The following is a 23,113-nucleotide window of genomic DNA, read 5'->3' on the forward strand; positions in this document are numbered from 1 at the left end:
TTGTCTGTCACCTCAGGATTTTGGAAAAAATCAATTTATGCAAAAAGAAACTAATGAAATCACAATTTTTCCGTTGAAATGATTTCATAACCCTCTGATTATGTTGGTTCAGAGGCCAAAATGTGAATTTCGCGAGGCGTTCGAAACAAGCGTGGTGTCACGAGACGCTCATGCTCCTACAGGCCTCTCTGGCGGACAACATGCTGCCGAATATTGCTAATCATTTCTCGATGATGGAAAAGTAGGACTTCTGAGGACCTTTGCCGCCTAGAATGAACTTTTATCTAACGCTGTTGACTACATAACAGTACTATCTTTGCATTATTAAGAAATGAGAGCGGGAATCCCGTACCCTTGCAAATCTCGTGTACGGTGTGCAGAACTAGGAAGGCGATGCACGCCGCGACGACCGCCTTAAACAATAATAACTTTTGTACCGGGACCGAATGGGATGTGAATCTTGCATGATTTTATAGAGAAAAGTGTACTGAAAAGAATGCACTTTGATACAATGCGGAACTATATGGAACTCAAAAGATATCCTTTACCAATGATAGAAAACTTTGAAGATTCTCTTTAGTTTACTGAGCATTGTTATTTCAATAAATCATAAATCTAAGTTAAATATTAAATCTTAGTACACAAAATATACTCTCAATATAGACAAATACTATTCATTTGAAACAAAAATGGACACATAATATTAAATAGGTTTTCCAGGGTAGCAATAAGGAGAAAAGTAATTTTATTGGCGAAAAGTAGGATTCATAACTTTTTGATTTTTAAATTGTAGTGGCCATCGGCACGTACATTTCGCAACATTTGTCGTACAAATGGTCGAGCGAGTTTATGGAACCCGTTGTCCCACAGCTGTTTTTGAGAAAGCCGTTAGTCGTCTTAGCAGTTTTTGTTATGGCAAGTATTGGCCATTAGATTTTTACCATCGGCCTCAACAGCTCGTACGGGTATCATAAACCTTGAGTTTTCCGAAGGGACCCGGAAGCTAGGCAGATCGGCGACAGCCGGCCGCGCCATCCACCGCGGGCCCGTCGGAAATCCCGCTGTATTACCGGAATTACGGGGTCGCCCCCGCGTTTAGAGAGACCGCGCCAAGGTCGCAAAGAGTCCCCGAAAAAGTACCTGATTGGCTAAACAGGCTAATTCAGCCCCGGCCAATCAGGACGATTCGGGGATAGGCAAAAAGCCTCGTAGGCTTAGAAGAAAAGTTAGAGCGGACAAATACGATTTTACCAGAGAGTCGCGCGAGAGATCTCGCGTCGCGTCGAAGACACCGAGCACAACTCTGTGAATCTCCGAGAAAATAAACTAAGTTCCTGGATCGTACACGTTGGGGAGATTCAGTTAATCCAGACCCATATCCTTACAAAATGCTTGTTCTAATTACAATTTTCAATAAATCTCATTAATTTCACCGTCCTCGAATTTCATGGACATTTAGGAAGCAATACATACATTCTATAAACATCAGCTAATTTTTCGGTCTGGACCAGTGTGCGATGTTGTCCACGCGAGGCAAGCAATGCAAATGTGCCTCCACCGGGCGAGACAAGCGATAACGCGTTGTTCCAATACATAATCCGATTTGTAGATGATACGTTCATATCAAGAGTTAAAAGAAAAAGAAATATGTAGGTAAGGTACAGTTTCAGTTCATTAATTCCTCAGGCTCAGTCTAACTCTGATCGTGGCAGGAATCATGTGTGCAGTGTTTCTGAAACGTTATCCTCGTCCTTCCTACCGATATATTCATTATAGGCATCTTTAGTACGTGTTAATTACAGTAAATTAACGTAAAACGAGTGAAACCCGAGGATGTCATACAGTAGAATGTTTTGTTTACGCAACCATATGCAAAACATGAAACGACAGTTGTGCAGACGCCACTTGAAGAGTGAAACTTATTACGCATTTACAGAGACCATGCTTAAAGACATCGTATCATTTACAAATAAAAGTATTGAAAATTAAAAAGAAGAGTATTTGGAACAACCATATCATCAGCAACTTATTATACAAACAGTGTAATAAATACATATACTCATTTTCTTGCATTACTCTTTCAAAATTACAGCAAATTCAAGTTTCAAAATAATTATATCTTTTTTAAATCACTGCAAATGTGTATACAGCTTTCGAAAAGGTCATGTCCAGTGATATAAAACCTAGCGATGGCGTTTTCTACACTCCTAAAAAAAATTAAAGGATCACCTCTGCGAACTCGAGAAATTGTGTCAATTTCAAGTGATCATAACTCCGTCAAAAATTGTTGTATCGATATCGTTAAAAAATCGTTTGAAAGCTTGAAGTCTCTACTTTCAGGTGTTTTCCGAAATTATTAGCTATATTGCTTTTTAACGCAGTTATAGCGTTATAAAGGAGACATTGAAAGTTACAAAAAATGAACAAAAAAAAATCGCCCAGTAATCAACAACCAGGCATTTTACGCAGGAAAGCAGGCGTTTTCAAATGATGTTAACACGATTTATAAAAAAAATTTATCTCGACCCATGTGATGTCTGGAAGTTGAACAAAATTTTTTGTAACTTTCAAAATCTCCTTTATAACGCTATAACTGCGTTAAAAGGCAATATAGCTAATAACACTGTCCAACACCAAAAAAATTTTGCGATACCTGTTGGGTGATTCTTATACACTTTGTCATCCTAAAACCGAATCTGAAAGTAGAATTGCTCCATCACGCAACGTTTTCGAAAAATTTTGGTTTTTGTAAAAATGCCCGATTTTGATACGAAACGACGTGTTACGCAAAAACTAAACACGCGAGAAAGTTAAAATTTGAGTCAAGAGATAGAGGAGACTCTCCTCTACATATTCATATAGTCAATTATATTTTTATGTACTTCCTAATAGTTGTAAATGGTTGTTAAAGTTTGAAAATGTGCCGACCCGGGTACTTTGTGCGCTCTATTTTTGTATTTATGTGAAAAATCCTTTATCTAGCAGGAATTTACTATACAGGAATGCATTCTACAGACATTTCTGGTAAAGAAACCATTCACGAAAAGTATTTGGTTCCGTTAATGTACGAGAAGGATCAGAAAATGTTAATTGACAGCGTGTGCGCGACGCGTTCGCGCCAGACGGCCATTGCAGCCTTTTCGCGAATCGCCAGGGCCGTCGCTATGCGTAGTCGACGCTGGTACCACTCAAGTATGTCTTTGCTTACTATGCTTAATTAAATACATTTTTTTTGTCTTTTTGGGTGTCAATCATTACAAAAGATTATAAAAATACGAGTTATATTCACATTTCATTGTGGAAATGCTTAAGAAAGAAAATTGACTGCAGCAATGCGGTGACTGGAAAATTTTGTTTTCAGTAATTGTTGTCTTATCTTTATAATTGTAATACCAATGGACATTCAAGATTCTTCCGATTAAAATAAGTCCAAACACTATGTAAATGGGACTATTTTTATCGATTTTATTGATCGAAGTACATAATTAAGACATAGATCTCTCTATATTAAATCGATAAAATCTCGCGGAAGTGTATAAATTAGCCGGACTGTTTTTGTTCTATTCATGACGAAATTATTTTAAAATCAAAACAAGGAATACAATTCCAGCATTAATCTTTCATCAAGATATTTCAACAATGGAAAAACGTTACAAAGCAAAAGACTTATGTGCGGATGCTTGCTGATTACTGCTGGACACTTATTATTGAAAATCGGGATACCAGGAACAAACGTCAAGCAAGGCGGAAACATTTTAAATTTGTTTACATCAGAAATAGGTAAGTTTTTGTATTAAATTTTCTTTATTAAGCATTTCCACAATGAAATGTGAATATAACTCGTATTTTTATAATCTTTTGTAATGATTGGCACCCAAAAAGACAAAAAAAATGTATTTAATTAAGCATAGTAAGCAAAGACATACTTGAGTGGTACCAGCGTCGACTACGCATAGCGACGGCCCTGGCGAGTCGCGAAAAGGCTGCAATGGCCGTCTGGCGCGAACGCGTCGCGCACACGCTGTCAATTAACATTTTCTGATCCTTCTCGTACATTAAGGGGACCAAATACTTTTCGTGAATGGTTTCTTTACCAGAAATGTCTGTAGAATGCATTCCTGTATAGTAAATTCCTGCTAGATAAAGGATTTTTCACATAAATACAAAAATACAGCGTACAAAGTACCCGGGTCGGCACATTTTCAAACTTTAACAACCATTTACAACTATTAGGAAGTACATAAAAATATAATTGACTATATGAATATGTAGAGGAGAGTCCCCTCTATCTCTTGACTCAAATTTTAACTTTCTCGCGTGTTTAGTTTTTGCGTAACACGTCGTTTCGTATCAAAATCGGGCATTTTTACAAAAACCAAAATTTTTCGAAAACGTTGCGTGATGGAGCAATTCTACTTTCAGATTCGGTTTTAGGATGACAAAGTGTATAAGAATCACCCAACAGGTATTGCAAAACTCGAAAAAAGTTTAATTTTGTTGGACAGTGTAATTTGGGAAAACATCTGAAAGTAGAGACTTCAAGCTTTCAAACGATTTTTTAACGATATCGATACAACAATTTTTGACGGAGTCATGATCACTTGAAATTGACACAATTTCTCGAGTTAGTAGAGGTAATCCCTTAATTTTTTTTAGAAATATAGGTGTGTGTAATGCATTGTGAAGATAATACCAGTTATTATTTAATTGAATTCTGTTTCTTTGAACATTCTCCTGAATGTTTATTTTTGCTAATTAATCCTTTGAATCCTTTGAAGTAAAAACTTTAATAAGTATCTCAGAATTTGTTCAATACTTTACACGTGTGCCAAGTTTCATCAACATTGGTATCTTCGAATTAGATGATATCTCTTGTAAGTACATTATAGTAAATACTGATTTATACTAATACTTCTATTTATACTAATTGAGTGTTATTAGTTAATAGGTAATTTCAATGAAGAGAAAGAAATGGGTTAATCGATTTGAATGATGGAGAACAGTGATTGGTTTTTTTTGCGACACGACGCGACGAACGAAACGTCTGCGTCTGGTCATTTCGCTGAGAATAGAAGAACTGGGTCACAACCCAGTTGAAATAACTATTCCGTGCGTACACCGAGTTTCTATATGTATTTCTATCGCTAAACACGTACCACTTCTACTTCTCTAAACTACTATCATTCACAACACTGCTTTCCAATTTACCTTCATCTCACGTTATACTATCCTATTCTATTCTATCCTACCCTATCGTGTTGTAAAGGGTCATTAATTAAGAACATACATGTTTAAATTGAAATAAAAAAAAACAACGATATAAGATATCAATGTGATTTTTTATTTTTTATTTATTGGTATATTCCATTATGTTTTAAAAATAATTTCATTTAAATGAATGCCTGTGAACTTTTTTAAAAAATTGATCTATGAACATCAATTTTTCTTCACTCTTTCGCATAAATCGGTACCTTTAGCAGCAATTAACACGATTAATGTTGGTTTTTAAATCGTCTAGTGTTGTCGGCTTATTGGAATAAACCAGTGATTTAATCTAACCTCAGAGACAGTAATCTGAAGGTATTATGTCGCATGACTTTGGTGGCCAGTTCACGTCAGCATTGTGAAAGATTACACGATCACCAAAGTTTTCTCGCAATAATCGAACAGATTCATTACTTTTCATATACTTTTTAGTAATTTGTACACCCTGCTGTGCGACTGTATATTTTTCCATAATAAAATGACAACCAATACTCAACTCACTTGTACAATCTAGAAAGAAAGAAGAAAAACTATGGCTCTACGCATTGTCGCCAGACGAGGGGAGGGAGCACGAATTGAGGGGAAAAAGTCACCCTCTCTCTGTCAATACCAGAATATGCACGACAGAGATGAAACGTGTCACGTGACCGGGGCCGTAGCGGAAGCAGAATAGCGCGGTATAAGGAGAAATTAGAGTGGGGGAACACGTGATGATCTGGTGACTTTGGTTGTATACAGTAAACTCCCAAAGATCTATAGTCCTATTTTGATAACCCTATACACATGTATGTATGAACAATTCTCCAAGTCACGCATTTCAAGTTGCATGCGATTGATTTTATTTTGTTATGAAAGAGAGGTTGGTGGGGGATGCAAGAGAGCGTTTGAGGGACCCCAGCCGTTCAAGCACTGATATAAAATAACATCTATTTGGCGTTCATGAATTGAAGAGCTCGGAGCAAGAAACGATCAGCTCAATTTCGACGTGACTGCCCACTTAGATTTTCGGAATTGTTCGGTGCAACAAACAGTCAAAACGACTGTAAACATTCGGGGCAACAAACGGTCAGCTCAATTTCGACATGACTGCCCACTTAGAGTTTTTAATCTTCGGGGCAAGAAACAGTCACAAACGTCTCATGATATGGCCGTTTGTTTCACCGAACTGTCGAAAGAATATGTATGTTCTTTTACAGTCACGTCGAAATCGGGTTGACCGTTTGTTGCCCTGAGCTCTTCAATTGCTCTCAGGCCCCGTATTGCCAGTGCGTCAAAACCGTGCATACTTGCAGTAAGGAGCATAACTGAACCAATAACCACAACTTTTGTGTAAATTATTATTTATTGCTAGGAATATAGAAGAATAAAAAAAAATAAACATTATAATTATTTTTATCATAGTTAGAAGTAACTGAAGAAAATTTTTTCAATAATTAATGTCTCCTCGTTTAGCAATGACAAAAAAAAAATAGATTGACTCGGTTTTGCACCGCGTTCAATACTTGGCATTATTTAATATATTATTTTTTTTTTATGTTTCATCCACAGCCCTTTTGCTTGTAAAACTGCACTAATTCGCTTTGGCATACTTTCGACTAATTTTTTACAATAATCCGGAGATATTTGTTCCTACTGTACTTGAATTCTATCATACAAATCTGTGATTGAAGTTGGTTGGTAGTCATATGAATCCCGAAGCCGTCTTTTTAGTAAACCCCATAGATTCTCTATGGGGTTGAGGTTGGGGCTCTGTGCAGGCCAATCCAGAACAGAAAATTTATTACTACTCAGCCAATTTTTTACACTTTTAGCAGTGTGCTTAGGGTCTCTGTCATGCATGAAAATTACATTTTTTTCTTCAAAAGGCATATTTTCAACAGCATCTATAAGATGATCTTGTAAAATATCCTCGTACATGCATTGATTCATGATGTCACTAATTCGGTGCAGTGATCCAACACCAAATGCTGTTAAGACACCCCCAGAACATTAGAGATCCGCCTCCATGCTTTAATGTTTGTTTCACATGTCGTGGTTTAAGTCTTTTGTTTTTACGAATCCAGCACCAAGACATGCCATCTGATCAAATTCTGTTAATTTTGCTCTCGTCGGACCAAATAACCCGTTCCCAGTCAGTAGTTGTCCAGTTTCGATATTTTTCAGCAAATTCCAAACGAAGTTTAATATTTTGTTTCGATAAAATTGGCTTCTTTTCTTTCTTAATGCATCTAATCTCACCTCGTTTGAGGGTTCTTCGTGCTGTCCACTGACTTATTTGTATATTCGTATCTTCTTTTAATAATTTTTCATTCATCCTGCGATGATAATTTCTTTGGTCTACCTCCAACATTTAATAATATAGCTTTACAGTATTTTTTTCTTACTCTCTGCACTGTCGATTGACTAACACTGCAATTTTTCGCCGTCTTACGCGTTGACAAACCGTTATTCAAAAGAGAAATTACTTTTTTTAAACAATTTGGAGCAATTGATTTCATATTTATTCTTACTTCATTTGCGTGCTTTTCCGTTCGACTGACTGCGAAGAACTGAGTGTTAAGATGTAGAATATTTTGTAAACAAACATACCAGAGTGCTAAATGTAAACATACTACTAGAACATTCCACATACACATTTCTTCTACGGACCAGTGCAAAACCGAGTCAATCTATTTTGTTCGTCATTGCTAAACGAGGAGACATTAGTTATTGAAAAAAATTTCTTCAGTTACTTCTAACTATGATAAAAATAATTATAATATTTATTTTTTGTTATTCTTCTATATTCCTAGAAGAGTCACAATCACATTTTTTGTCACTTCTAATGAAAACCAGGCCACAGTTAGATTTTCGTTAAAAGGGATTAATGAAGGTTATCCGGGATATTTCCCATCAGAATCTTAATTATCGGATGCCAGAAGGGAGTGTTCTAAAGATTTTCATATAAAGAAGTCATAAAGTACCTTTCATTAATAAAAGGGGTCTATTGGGACGCTTTTTGTTCTCAGAAAAGAGATTAGAACTTTTAATCGAAATGGACGTGGAGAAAACTTCTCCATACGTAACAATGCATACAGGGTGGGGCATTTAAATGGGAACACCTAAATATCTCGGTTATTGTTAGTTGTACAAAAAATCTCCACAGAGTAAAGTTGTACTGTTTCAAGGGGCGAATTTGATGAGGGTAAAAATTTTTTCTCAAGGTCATTTTTTTACAAGATTTCAAGGTCATCGATATTTTTTTAAATAGAATCATATATTTTTATTATTGCTATGTGATAACCGAGGTCAAGACGAATCCAACGACCTGTAATATTGTGACCTTCACGTGACCTTAAGTTTGTTATCACCAACGATTTCACACCATACATTTACACTCCATGGACGCTGGTGTACAACTTGTCGAAGCCACTTCGGGTTTTCAGTGCACCAATAATGCATATTATGTGTATTCAGTTGTCCATGGTTAGAAAAAGGAGCTTCGTCAGTAAAGAGAACGTCATAAAATATTCATGTCTTTGTATTTGCTACAATGTTCATGTACAAAAAGCAACACGATTCTCAAAGTCGTTGCCATGAAGCTCCTGATGTAAGGAAATATGGTGTGGATGAAATTTATGACAATGCAATAAAGAACGTCCAATTTTTCGACAACTTGTAGTAGATCAATATTGACTGTAGCTAATACAAAAGTTTCGGCATCTTCTCCAGGAGCAGGCTTTGATCGTTTTCTGTTCAGTGATTTAATACTCCCTGTGTTACAAAACAATGGAACTATGCGGTCATAAGTTTGTCGAGAAGTATAATTTCTCTCAGGGTACCTTCCTGAGTACAGTTAAAATGCTTGTACTCAGTTACTTTTAGCCTCACCATAAACTAAAATAATTTCTACCTTTTCTGCATCACTGTACACCATCGTTTCAGAAAAGTAACGTTATCTTTCACAATCGAATAAATCCCGTTGAATTTCTTAAACGTACTGATTAGAGTCACCGCAAAGAGAAGAATTTGTATCAGTGTTTATAATTTATTGTAAGCGTGTTTATAGTCATTAGTCAAGGTTCAAGAACATCTCTTGAAACCCTAGTGGGATCATGTCATCGTTATTTTGACTATTTACATCAAGTATTCTACTTTTATGAATTTCTCGTACTCAAGGTCACGTGAAGGTCATAATATTACAGATCATTGGATTCGTCTTCAAGGTTATCGATATTTTTTTAAATGGAATCATAATTTTTTATTATCGCTATGTGATAGCCGACGTCAAGATATAATCTTGAAAAAAATGACCCTGAGAACAAATTTTTACCATCATCAAATTCGCCCCTTGAAACAGTACAAATTTGTTCTGTGGAGATTTTTTGTACGACTAATAATAACCGAGATACTTAGGTGTTCCCATTTAAATGCCCCACCCTGTATATACAGGGTGAGTCACCTAACGTTTGCACCTCAAATATCTTTGTTGTTTCTAAAGATACGTAAAATATGGTAAGGACAAAGTTGAATGGTACAATGGGGCTGACACGATGCCATACCAAATTTTGTTTTTATGTCATTTTTTTAGAGATATCAGTCACCTTGACTTTCTTTTAAATGGAACCACCCTTTTTTAAACACCTACAATGATAGTCCCTTTCATTAGGAATTCAGTGACAATAATTATTCCAAGGTCATTCAAGGTCACAGACAGAGAAACGTATAAGTAGTAAATAGTAAACGTACTGTGGTCGTAGTAAAGTAAACATGCTAAGGTCCTTCAATGTTATTGTTATTCAGCATTCTTATTCACTATCAGTATGCTTCCAAACGTGATTCCGCTGTCTTATTCAATGACTCAAAAGTGTGATATGATCACGATTCACTGTGAATGTAGACAAAATGCAGTGCAGGCTCGATTACTTTATGAAGAAAGGTACTCCGAGCGAAACACTCCTTCTAGACAGACTTTCATTAATACGTACAGGTTGTTTCGAAATACTGGAAGTGTACATGCAAGACAGCACAAACGAAAGAATCCCACGACTAATGATAACAATGAAATTAATATTTTAGCAGCTATAGCTGTCAATCCTCACGTGAGTACGAGAAAAATTGCCCGGGAAGCAGGCATAAGTCACAGTAGCGTAATACGAATTCTGGCCCGACATAAAATCCGTTCTACATATCGCTCCATGAAGAATTGCACGGGAATGATTTTGAAAATAGAATTAACTTTTGTCAATGGGGAATGCTTCAAAATCATTCATTTTTTTCTAATGTCTTGTTTACGGACGAAGCAACATTCACTAATCATGGCTCAATTAATCTACGGAACGCCCATTATTGGTCTGTGGATAATCCGCACTGGCTGCGAGTAATTGATCATCAAAGACAATGAAGCGTAAACGTGTGGTGTGGTATTTTGAACGACAAAGTAATTGGACCATATTTCGTTAACGGAATGATCACGGGACAGAAATACGCTCAATTTTTGCTAGAAGATCTGCCAATTTTGTTAGAAGATGTCCCTTTACAAAATCGCTATGATATGTGGTACCAACATGACGGTTGTCCTCCTGCTCATTACGCACGAGTAGCAAGAGAAACGTTGTATTCTCGATTTCCAAACCGATGAATTGGACGAGGCGGAACTGTTTCATGACCAGCACGTTCATGGGGTCTGCTAAAAGAGACCGTGTACATGGATGCTCCAACAACAGTTGAAAATATGCGTCAGCGTATCATCACAGCATGTATGTACGAATATCACCTCGAATGTACTTATCAGAGTTCAAGTGTCAGCCCCATTGTACCATTCTACTTTGTCCTTATCATATTTTACGTATCTTTAGAAACAACAAAGATATTTGAGGTGCAAACGTTAGGTGACTCACCCTGTATATACATATATTAATTGCTGAGGTGAATCGGAAGAATTTTTTCTTTTACCGAAATATTGGTTAAGGCTTCGTTTTTCAATTATTAACGAAGTTAAGGAAATTAAGTAAAGGAAAAAATGGTTTAAAACATACTATATACAATAAACGAACTTTCCGTAAATATAACTTTGATTAAATCGAAATTAGAAAAATTTTTACATTACAAAAAAAAATTTTTATTTGTAGAACTCTGAAAATATTGTTTTGAAAAGCAAGACTATTTTAATTGTTGTATCTCCTAGACTGCTCCTCAAGTCATTGCAAAGATATCCTACATCGGAAAAAGCTTGTTCAGCCTCTACACTTGTAGATTAAATAATTAGTAAATATTTGTAGTAAGCTATACGTAAATATTCTAACAATTCCTTTTACTCATCTTCGCTAAAAATGTGTCGCTAAAAACTCTTTCTAATAGATTTTTTATTTCTTTACGTATTATGCTTTTTTGGAATTTCAAATTAAGTATCTCTTAAATTTTTACATTCATGTTCATATTTACTCAGACTTTGCAAATATGCTAATAATCCACTTAAGTCGGTGCGAAGTTGCCCTATCCTTTTACGAAGAGCCGTGGCTAAACCAGTGCTGAGAAGAGTAGACTGTTTATCTAATTTTCCCAAAGTAAATTTACTTCCCAAAATAAGATTACTTCAAGTCAATCTAAGTCATATCATATTCTGTGAACTGTTCCAACGAGTCTTACAATCTCGAATTAATTCTAGTTTTTTGCCTTGTTCTTTTTGTACATGTGTTTGCAAATAAATATTAGTCTTTGTTGGTGACTTCTTAAAAATCTTCACAGCCTTTCTCACGTTCGTAATAAGGTACTTATATATAAAGAACCTTCTTCGTCTACAACTTTGTTGTGTATATCGTCAGTGTCAAAGATATTGAATTGTAAGCGTGTTCCTTCCAATGACTCTTGCTCCGAATTTTTTTTTTTTTTTATAAAACGTCAATAACAAAAAGTTGTATACCGTGTGCATAACAGAATTGTTGATAGCAAGGTATAAGTCAACCAACTTTTACCATCACACTCGCTCCATCTGTGGTTATACCAATAATGTCGTCTTTAATGTTTAATTTGCAGTTTTTTAGACGTTCCTCGACCATATTGATGCAATGCGCTGCTGTACATGAACCGTGGATTCGAACCAAACCGAGATTAAAATATTCATTTTGATAATATATATTTCTTTTTGTTGGTGTGCAACGATTGCCACTTGCATAACTGTTGGTTTAAGGGGCGGTTTACCGGCCTTAGGTTTAAGCGACCCTTGCAGTAAAGAAAAACCGAGGACTGCAGTCAGTCACAAGGAAACCGTCAAGCTAGCGCGTCGTCATATTTTTCTAAAAAGCCATTTCAGTGTATTTTAGTCATAGAGTTGTATATACTCAACTATTCATATCCTTAACACTGTATACGCAATATCGTAGAATTCCACTACATATTTCAATAAAGTCTAATACTTTTTAAGTATCTCTCATTTTTTCGAGGTGTCCATTCATCAAATGTTAAGGAAAATTTTCGGTTTTGTCTCAAAGTTTAGTGAATTTTCTTATCATATCCGTTTTTACAAAATCTGCAAACTAAGAACTATGGATCTTATTGTATTAGATGTTGGAAGTTTAATACCATTGTTACAAACAAATTTCTTAAGTCTACAGATTTGCAGAAAAAGTTAAGTATTCAACCATCTTTAGCAACCCTATGTCATAATGTCGGTGTACCTCGGTTCATCTTTGGGTGTTTTCGTCACTTGCGTCGGTAGGTGAGCATGTGAATAAGAGAGCACGCTTGAGCCGAACGCCAACGTGACGAACTACAAAGCGCTATTAGGCTCATGTTATGAGAACCGGTAACTTTAAACACATTCGCCATAGGTAAAAAATTGTCGCAGCGGGTTCATCAGGTGTTCAATCGAATCGGAAGAATCTCAGCTTCAATCTGACCTTTAGATGTGGGTATAGCGAATTGAATGAAAGATGGAAATTATGCAAATTTTAAGCATATTTTCAGAAAGACCTGGTATATCAAATTGTTAATTAAAATGAAAAAACAAAGAAGTTTCCTTCAAGAGAAAGAAATGCCGTTTCTATTGTCTTTTTGCACAAGATTCTACGATGATTTTCTCGCTTTCTAGAGCCAGTTAAAGTGAAAGGACAATATTTACTTGAATATTGAATAACTCGAACAAAAAAAAATCGCACAGTAATCAACAACCAGGCATTTAACACAGGAAAGCAGGCGTTTTCAAATGATGTTAACACGATTTATTAAAAAAATTTTGAAGTTGAACAAAATTTTTTGTAACTTTCAAAGTATCCTTTATGACACTATAACTGTGTTAAAAAGATATTTAGCTAAAAATTTGGTAAAACATCAGAAAGTACAGACTTCAAGCTTTCAAACGATTTTTTATGTTATGACCACTTGAAATTGACACAATTTCTCGAGTTCGTAGAGGCGATCCTTTAATTTTTTTTAAGAGGGAAGATCGAGAAATAGACACGTTGCACGGCAACGGAAAAAATGAAGCGCGATGAGTCGTGAAAAAATACAATATCGGGCTCACCGCTCGCTATAGATCATTACACATTTCGAAATAGTTCGTCGTGCGCGTTGTCATTCGCGCAATTTTCAGCTCCCTGATTTCGCATCAGGTTCATCCGCGTAGCTAACTAACAAGTTGAAACCATATTCCAAGGGTAATAACCCTCCCGCTGACCTCTCACGCTTCTAGCGGCCCTGGCTCGTAACAATACATAACTAATTCTATGAATAATTATATAAATATATCCTTCGAATAACTCGTTCCTTAAAAAATAGTAACGTATTTATACTTACGAATAATGCATGCATTTCTCATATGAAAATACATTTAAGAATAGGTAGCAGAAATTGGCAATATTCAACTCATACGGGTTACACTGTATTATCGAGTAAGCAAATTAAATAATCTTAAACGTGTCTCTGTACAGCATAACAGTATACTTTATGCAAACGAAAGGAACTAGTACTCAACAAATTAAACTTATTTTATATGTATTAGATTCTAAACTATTGCTCTGACTAACATGACCACAGTTGTGCTAGAGCAGTGATGAGCAACCCACGAACTGCAGTGGACCAAAAGTGGAAATCTAATGCTGTTCGCAGAGTGCTGTATGGTCACTAGGATGGACCTTACTTTTTTACCAAAAAACTTTTTAATCTTCCCCCCCCCCCCACCCCAGAATTCTGACACTTGTTGGGAACATGACCTGCAAAAAATTTGTGGTCGATTGATCATGCGAAACCAAAGCGCCTCAAATTTTTAAATTTTGAATTTTTTAAATCTTGACATAAATATATGTTATGATACAGTGAATGCTCGATATAAGTCACTGCAAACCTCACGTTTAAAGGTCACTGGAACTATCCCCACCATCGCGGGGTATACCCTGTGAGGGGCCAAAGCTCGAGAGCCGCCGCCGCCGACGAGTGTAACATAACACGGTCGAGTATATCGGTGTGAGACCAAAGCCCACTATGTACTAATACAATAACAAAACTTCTCTTTTTGCATTGTTTTTTATGGGAAATTCACCAACATATTCGTGGTATTTTTCGAATGAAAATGATACCAAATATGATATACATAATTCCGATGATATTTACTTGTGCAATGAACGATAAAAGTTACTTTCCATTACAATTATATTAACGGAAAATTAGTGTAAATATTATCCGAATTATATCGTGTTTGGTATCATTTTAATCAGAATAATTCAATAAATATATTGGTGAAAGTATCGTAAAAAAATAATTAATAATAAAAAAGTATAAGGGGCCGCCGGCCGGTCTCCGTAGATTCGCGATAAGGTAGAGTGACTACATTACCGTCAAAAAATGGTTTTACGTGCTTCAAGTTTTCGTCCTTAAATAAGAATATTTTGTCGCTGGTAAAGGACTCGTTCGAAAGAGGAAGGTTCAATGTAGTGCGCGCTGGGCAGGTGCTGCCGAGATTATGCAGATATTTGGTAATATAAGCGTTCGAAATAGGCCAAAAATTGACGATGTGCATGCCGTGGAATTCAAGCATTTTTATGCCATTGGATGAGTTTTCTGGATGATGTCGAGACCAGCGCGCACTGGAAAATATCTCCAGCTACAAATTGAGCTATAATTTGTCTTGATTCTGTTGCGAAATAAAGGCGAAAACTTGAAGCACGTTTCTGGCATCAGAATTCTTAATATCGATAATACAGAGCAAAAAATGCGATTTGGTATCATTTTCGCTAGAAAAATGTTACGAATATATTGGTGAAAGTTCCATAAAAAATAATGAAAAATAAAGAAGTTCTCGAGCTTTGCTGTCCTTTTCTACGTTCGGAACTTCATCAAAGAATAGGGCCCCGAGCACGACAAGACCCGAGCTGCTGATATATTGTAACGCGGATTCACTGTACTAGTAGCTGTAGTTTTCTGCGTATATCTCAGAAATTACGGCTGAGCGGCGGTTACATGTATAGGAAAAGGTTGTTCAGAATCTTCATCCTCACAGCATATTTGAAAATCATCGAAATCCGTGAGGTATAACCTTTTATGCAGAATTACCTAAAAGAGTGTTGTCATTGCACTAGTATTGGCCCACCGCTATACCTGGCCTGTATCATGTTACACTTCTTGGCAGAGCTTAGCCAGCCTTTCGAGGGGTACACACCCCTCATTAGTGGGGATATTTTTTTCACACTCATCATGTAGGAGATTGTCACACTTAATGCGACACTACTGTATGTATTTTAGATGATCAAAAATTAGGTCCTCACCTGATCAAAAATTAGTTGCTATATAAGCGTAGATGATCAAGAACTAATTCCAGTTACCTTATTATTCTATAGCTTATAGATATTTAAATTATACTTATTTTCTATGTTTTTAAAATTTTTCCTCAAAGTTTAAACATAAATTCATGTATTCGTATCAAAAGAGGTCTACGATTTAGAAATTTATTACGTTACTAGCCAATACTAAAGCGGAAAGCCCACTAAAATGATCAAAAACTAGTTCCTTAACGGTAATTTATTTTAATGCAGACTGCGTTGAACTTCAGTCGAATAAAATAAGACAAATATTCTCATTTAATGAAACAATAATTTATCAATTACCTATCATCCTCTAATCTATATAATGAAAGCAATCTAGAAATGTAAATCTTACTGATATAAAGGTAAATGAGTATAAGTGACAATTGCTGCATACATATAATAAACGAAAAGCAGAAGTAACTATAGAAACTAATGTTGTAAACTTTAAACACTAATAATAGGGAAGTGAAAGTTTGTGTCAGATTGTTATACATGCAAACATATATACCTACTTGTATGCTTTAACTTATCATTATGCATAACACCATATATTAAGCTGTTGGTATAACGTTTCATTGTGCATCTGAGTATTCAGGAGTTTTCCTAGACATATCAATTATGTAGTAACGTGCAACACTCAGACTATAATAGTACTCGATAAAAGACAGTCCGCTATGTGCACTAGCTTCTTTTCTTTCTTCAGAAATTAAAAAGATGCATAATAGCACCTATATTTGTTACATGATACATTTAGACTTTAGGGATTAAAATTCTCCTTTCAGATACCAAGAATAGACATGAACAGATTCGTTATACAATTTGAAAAATACTGTTAATTCAATATTCAAATATCTCTCTCAAATTATACGTGTATGTATGTGTGTATTTGACGTGCAACAAGATAAAATGTAATTTTAAAAACAATATTAGAAATGCATTTTTCATTAAATAATTTACATAAAACTTCAATTGCTTTATCTTTGTCATGTACCTAGTAAAAAGTTAAATACTACTCGATTCATTTTAAGCCTAGAAGACATTTGATGTGATAAATAAAAAATTGAGTGACACATGACAATCAAACCAGCTTGTCAACACATTTTACATTATTCGTTTCTCTAGCATAGAAGACACACCTGCGATATGCATGTAATGCGTTGCTACACAGAAGCAAGCTCAAGAGTTGCATAATTGTCATTTAAAATGAAACTCTGCTACACAACTGATGCATAATATATTTACTGATTATATAAGTCGCCTTTTGCAGAAACGGCACTAAAATTTGTCCAATATTGGTTTGCCCCGAAAATTGGTACGAAAACTTCTTAAATTTAAGAAATGTCAAACTTGAGGTTTGGATAATTTAAGTGGTGCAAAAGGAAAAATAAAAAGGAGCAGAAAGTTTCTCATCGCTTCGAACAAACGTTTACGTAGAACGTGTATCTACTGAAACCATTGAAACAACACAAAACGAAATACAACGATACGAACCGAAACAAAGCAAAGCAAAAAGATATTTAGAATGCATAGTGGAAACAAATAAAATGAAAACGCAACTTTGTGTAGGGCGTATTATTCGGTGGCACGCTCGGAGAAACCTGTTACGAGTATACATGCTTGCCGCTTACCTTTTCCTTTGCTCTGCCTGCGTGTTTTTGCACAGTTTTCGCGATCAACGCACCCTTACTTTCTGCCATTTTCGTTGTGTTGTCTTGCTAAAAAGATTATAACACTAGAACTTATCTGTGTAAAACACTAAAATCAACTTCGAGCCCAACCAATTTTTCTCCGCACTGAACTACAGCAAAGACGCACTAGTGGAAGCGCGAGGAAACACTAAAGACTGAATGCTAACTCGCATTCTCGGGATGGCTTGACGAGTTTATAACAGTTAACATATAGTGGCAGCACCGTCCACGCTTACGTAAGTACAGCGTTAAGAATATTGCGCCATTACGTGAATGTAGATGGTACTATAACATTTAATCGTGCGATGTCGACTAAAAATTAAAACACAAGCGAGGAATACGACACTCGATTTATTTTATTACCGACATGTTACGCAGACATATTATTCATCTTATGGGACTGTGTGTCACTCATTGTAAGATCTGTTATAGGGCTATACTATATTATAGTATTCTGGTAATTTTATGACATTACATAGGCTCGTAGAACTTAGTGCACGAACTAAAAAGTCGAGCTCAGTTCTTCGGCATTGCTAAAGTTGAAACTTTGTATGCGAAGCTTGAAAGGTTCAAGTTCAACTTTTTTTTTAATTTACAATTCGAAAAATATTGCTACATATGTACTCGTCGATACAGAGAAAACTGAATTTGACGATTTGACGCATGAGACGTTAAGATTAATTTGAGAAACGCTGCACCTTTTGTGAAAACAACTTCTAAATTGTTATAGACTGTATTTTCAACTTGTATACTTGAAAATAATTTTAAAGGGGAGAATGTATCGACTTGAAATTTAGTCTATACTCTATACCATCTATGAGGCATCTTCCTAATATATACACTGTAAAATTGATAGCATTGCCCCAAATGATCTGACTGCAGAGCACTGCGCCGCGATGCGCACCGTACGTCCGCAAGTCGTACGTCGTGTCCGTGATGCGCTGTATACGTGGGACGTAGGACATAGGACGTGGGTCGTCAACCTTTAGAACATACCAATTTTTCACAAATTTGTTCAATATACAGTATACAATTGTTACTAAAATTTAATAAATATCTATTAATATAATAATTGCTTACATTCAAATATTTAGTCGTAGAAAAATAATGAACTTCTTGATTTCAATTCGATATCACAAAATATTATGTGTATAATAATAAATTTTCCGATTTCTCTCTGTGCATCTGTATTTGAAATTAGAAATTAGCCATATTGAAATCAGATTAGTGTGGTTGGAAAAGATTTGATTCATCACATAGGGGAAGTTTCCACTAACGCCGCCAGATGGCATCTAATGCCGGACAGTGTAGGGGCTACGTATGTTGCCGTACCCTGCCGCATCGCCGGCATCAGCCGCGTGCAAGCGGCAAGAGCGAGTTGCCGCTCTCGACTCCGCGTGTCCGACGACCCAAGGCGGATTTGACGCCGCCGAGATTACACCATCGCTCTCTCGTGTAACTACCTCCGTCGAGAAAAGACGTAATAAAGTCTCCGTACTACAACACGCAACAGTGCCTTCCATTCGGTTTCCGGTTTCCCGGCAGTAGTAGGCCGCAGTCTGGTAATTCCCCAGACCGTAAACCTACAACAGTATCCTTAGACCTTAGACCATACAAGAGAGGATAGGAGAGTGCTCACGCCCGGGTTTTCGGCGTTCCCGATATAGTGCTGACATCTGCTCAGCCTTAGCATGGCACAGAACCGGGCCGTCTTTCCTGGAACAGAACCGGGCCACCGACGAGATATATATAAAGACTGCCAGCCCCCGTGTTAAACTGCGAGTCTCAAAGCACAGACGAGGTATAGGAGTAGACCAATCACCATATGGGGTTTTGAGTCTCACCACAGACGAGGTATAAGGATAGACCTATCATCCAATGCATTTTCGTGTCCAACGTTTTTGGGGTCACGTAACCCCATTACCATTTTCGTGTCACATCCTGTATTACCAACTGGAACTAAAATCTGCTGACAGCGTCGTTAGTGGTAGGAATTAAAATTAAAAATAGCTATATATATAGTCACTGCAGTCTCGCGAATACAATAGAATATTGTTTTCTAAAACGCTTTAACGATTTCAAATACTAATTTCGGTTATGATTAGTTAAACTTTATGTTGGGTATAAATAACAAATGAATGAACCTGTACGTACAATACAGAATATGTTTAACTGCAAAATTCGAAATGTTGTAAACAGCCAAATATTAATATGTACTTTATAAATGTAACGTATACGCGAATAAATTCATTGTTCAGAACTGTATTGTTATTGTTATAGGATGACATCATTTTGTTCCTATTATTAATTAACTACATTGCTTTGAACAGTAATTATTATATAAATATTTTTTAAATGTTTTTTATGAAAATTTTCATGAACATTACAAGACAAATGTTTTAATAACTTACTAAAAACTACAAAGCCAAGCTTTGAACGTAACTTGGTTATATATAAATAGCCTCAAATTAGTAGATATTTGAAATTTGAACACCAATTATTACTATATTTGTTAACAATAAATAAAAGATTCGTCTTAACATCAGCTACAACAATATGTAATAAAAAATACTTAGTTTTATATTTACTTAAAAAATTAAGATGACCATAATTTTTTATAAAAAAAATTTTTTTCTATTGGGATTTGTAGATAACTGAGTATCGATTAACTTTTGTTGGAAACATTATTCTGCCAGATTATCCGAAATGTTTAAAACATCCCCAGATGGCTTCTTTTGGGTCACTGAGATCGTGGTTGGTGGCCCGTCGAGAAATTTTCCGAGTGTGGTACTCGCGAAATGATCGTAATTCCTTATGCGTTGCTTCCTGGGTATCTTCTGAAAGATTTCCGATGGATAATAGGATGCTTTCTACCACATCAGCACCTCGTATGAGCACTTTGTGTACAGTTACCAATATATAATACCATGGATATAAATTCATTCCCCGATGCTCTGTGTGCAACTCGTGCTATGTACATCAACTCTTCCGGGGTGTACTGCGTCAACAGGCTTTCTATTTGCCTGCGATTTATCATGTCACTTGCCTCAGAAAACCCTTTTTTTGGTCGTCCACCTTCACTGCGTCCTTCAAATTCAAACAGTGGTTGTTCAAACCAATCGGGACATTTTAAAAGAAATCTATCAACATCGCGTTCGTTGTTCTTCCATTTTTTTACTAAATTGATAGAAAATTGTTTAATTATTTTTCTAACAAAATCTTCTGACGTCTACCAAAATTTTCAAAATTGCATGTCTGAACCACATATTCACACATTGAATTTTGGACACCAACACTACGAGACGCACAGATGTTATTTCTGTCTCGAAGAAATTGAAAGATGTCCCTCCCTACAAACAATCAAGATTAATGTAGAATACTTTGCACAAGTGTTCATTAGATTTATCTAAGAATTTCGCAGTATTTCGTTCGTAAACAAATTTATTTTAAGAGAGAAGTCAACCTTTTGTCCGAACTGACCGTTCTATGTAAGTGCTTATGAATCACAAACGATAAAAGATAGCAAAAACTGATCGAAGTAAAAGTTATATCGTATTTTAGGCCTATAAATCTGTGCGAAAATTTTCTAGGAAAAATCATTTAAACATTTTTTTTTAAATTATAAATTTTTAAAATTGTTTGCACAATGGGCCCAAAAATACGTGTTAGCGTCAACGCATTTTTAACGAGAGGTTTTGGTGGGATGGTCGAAGGGATGTTTATTCCTTGACAGATTTATGGCAGGGCTTTATGATGTCTGTGGCCCGTGAGGCTAAACAGTCCTGGCAGCAGGCGACGCGATAGCTGATGACCGATTTGGGTCTCACCGCTATCGATTGTCTAAGCATTGACTGTTTATTGACGGTGAGAATGTTTAGAAAAGGCAAGCGAGCCGACGTCGTATTGCCAAAGACAAGGGACTCTTTGTCCTGAAGGATCTGGCCACGGAGTGGGGAAGACTATGCCTTTTGGTAAGAGCACTGTGATGAACCCCACGGCACTTACCCCAGAACCTTGGGTCCAGAAACTCCTAGTTTCTAACATACGATATAACTTTTACTTTAACCATATTTTGATATCTTTTTGTCGTTTGTGGCTTATGTAGAAGAAAATCATAGAAATGATTAGCAATAATATATCGACATTAGATTACTAAAAAATTTTTGTGGGGTGTCGAACGATGATGAAGAAATACGAAATTACGAAATGAGTTTCGGGTCGGAGCATATTTTATTATAGGGTAATAATCAAGGGTAAAACTAGCTGTGAAAATTTTCTGCGAGCAATACCATTTTTTGGGTTTTGGTAATTGTGCGTAAAAGGTTCCTCCTCACAGATTTTGATAAAATTTAAATATGAAAAGCTCAACATCCTGAACAACTTTTTCCTATACAAGTAACTGCCTCTCAGCGTTAATTTACGAGATATTCACGAAAAGCTGCAGCTAAATATTGATATCAATCTACACGCAAGAGATAATATTATTAAACTACACTCATTAATCCACAACCAATTATCAGCTGCGCGTTATAAACGGCTGTTTCAATATGCTTGGTTCCGTAGTGGATATATAGACGAACGGCCAGGAGAATTTGAAAATCCCGTAGAGTTCTGCTTTACAAAATTAGATGGTCTAACGTGTTTCCATTGTTCAAATGTAGTTGTACTTAAATGTTCTTGGTGAAAAGAACATTTCTGTTTTTCTCATTTTATCCTTGAGTATCATTATTGCCAGAATTATGTAGAATAATCTTTGCGGATAGCTCTTCTTTCAAAATCAGCTCTTTTCAGAGCTACCATAAACGATGAGGGAAACTCCAGCTTCGAGGATTCACAGTTTAAAAAGGCTGCAGGTATATTTTGACCGAAAGCCCAACGACTGCGGAATTTCACAGGCGAATTGGCTATAAAAGTCGGTACCCTCACTCCGCCGTACAGTGGTCTGAGAGCGGCTAAAACTCCATATTTTCAAGTGTCTTATAAAATCAAATTTGTTATATTTTTGACTAGTAGGGGAGTACATCAAAATGTTTCAAGGATGAATCAAATTCGGCAATTCCATAAAAATGAATTCAATTTTTATTTATTGATAGTAAACAAAATAATAATTGTTGTTGAAAATTTAAATACCTATTTAGCGCTATTTATATCTTGAAATTGATTCATATAAACTGTTGTTGGCTTCTTTGAACCTTTCGTTATCAAATACAATTTTCAAAAAAGACGGAAAAATATTCAAAAGATTGTCAAAAAATATTTTAATGACAGTTGTTATGCGAGGTTCCATATTCGTTACAAGTTGCGGCATGTCTGTTATTATCGATAATTATTATCGATATTGTTATTATTGATAAACAATTACTTCAAAACTGATAACAATAATGG

At 35.9% G+C, this 23,113-nt stretch overlaps 1 protein-coding gene and 1 long non-coding RNA gene across 6 annotated transcripts in view; one reads left to right on the forward strand and one right to left on the reverse strand.

The window, feature by feature from the left end:
• Amph (amphiphysin) overlaps nucleotides 1-17,906 on the reverse strand; it is a 271,285-nt gene extending 253,379 nt beyond the window's left edge. For 2 of the 4 annotated variants that reach the window (XM_076792505.1, XM_076792503.1), the window contains exon 1: nucleotides 17,669-17,906. In XM_076792505.1, coding sequence (XP_076648620.1) covers nucleotides 17,669-17,737 — 69 coding nt within the window. In that variant the 5' untranslated portion in view covers nucleotides 17,738-17,906. The remainder of the gene's footprint in view (nucleotides 1-17,668) is intronic. The other 2 variants (XM_076792506.1, XM_076792504.1) reach the window with 1 other exon arrangement.
• Nucleotides 1-23,113, forward strand: part of LOC143356654 (uncharacterized) — a 707,545-nt gene that overhangs the window by 324,134 nt on the left and 360,298 nt on the right. The window lies entirely within an intron of this gene.

The sequence above is a fragment of the Halictus rubicundus genome, chromosome 8 (assembly GCF_050948215.1).
Source record: "Halictus rubicundus isolate RS-2024b chromosome 8, iyHalRubi1_principal, whole genome shotgun sequence".
Taxonomy (NCBI): Eukaryota; Metazoa; Arthropoda; class Insecta; order Hymenoptera; family Halictidae; genus Halictus; species Halictus rubicundus.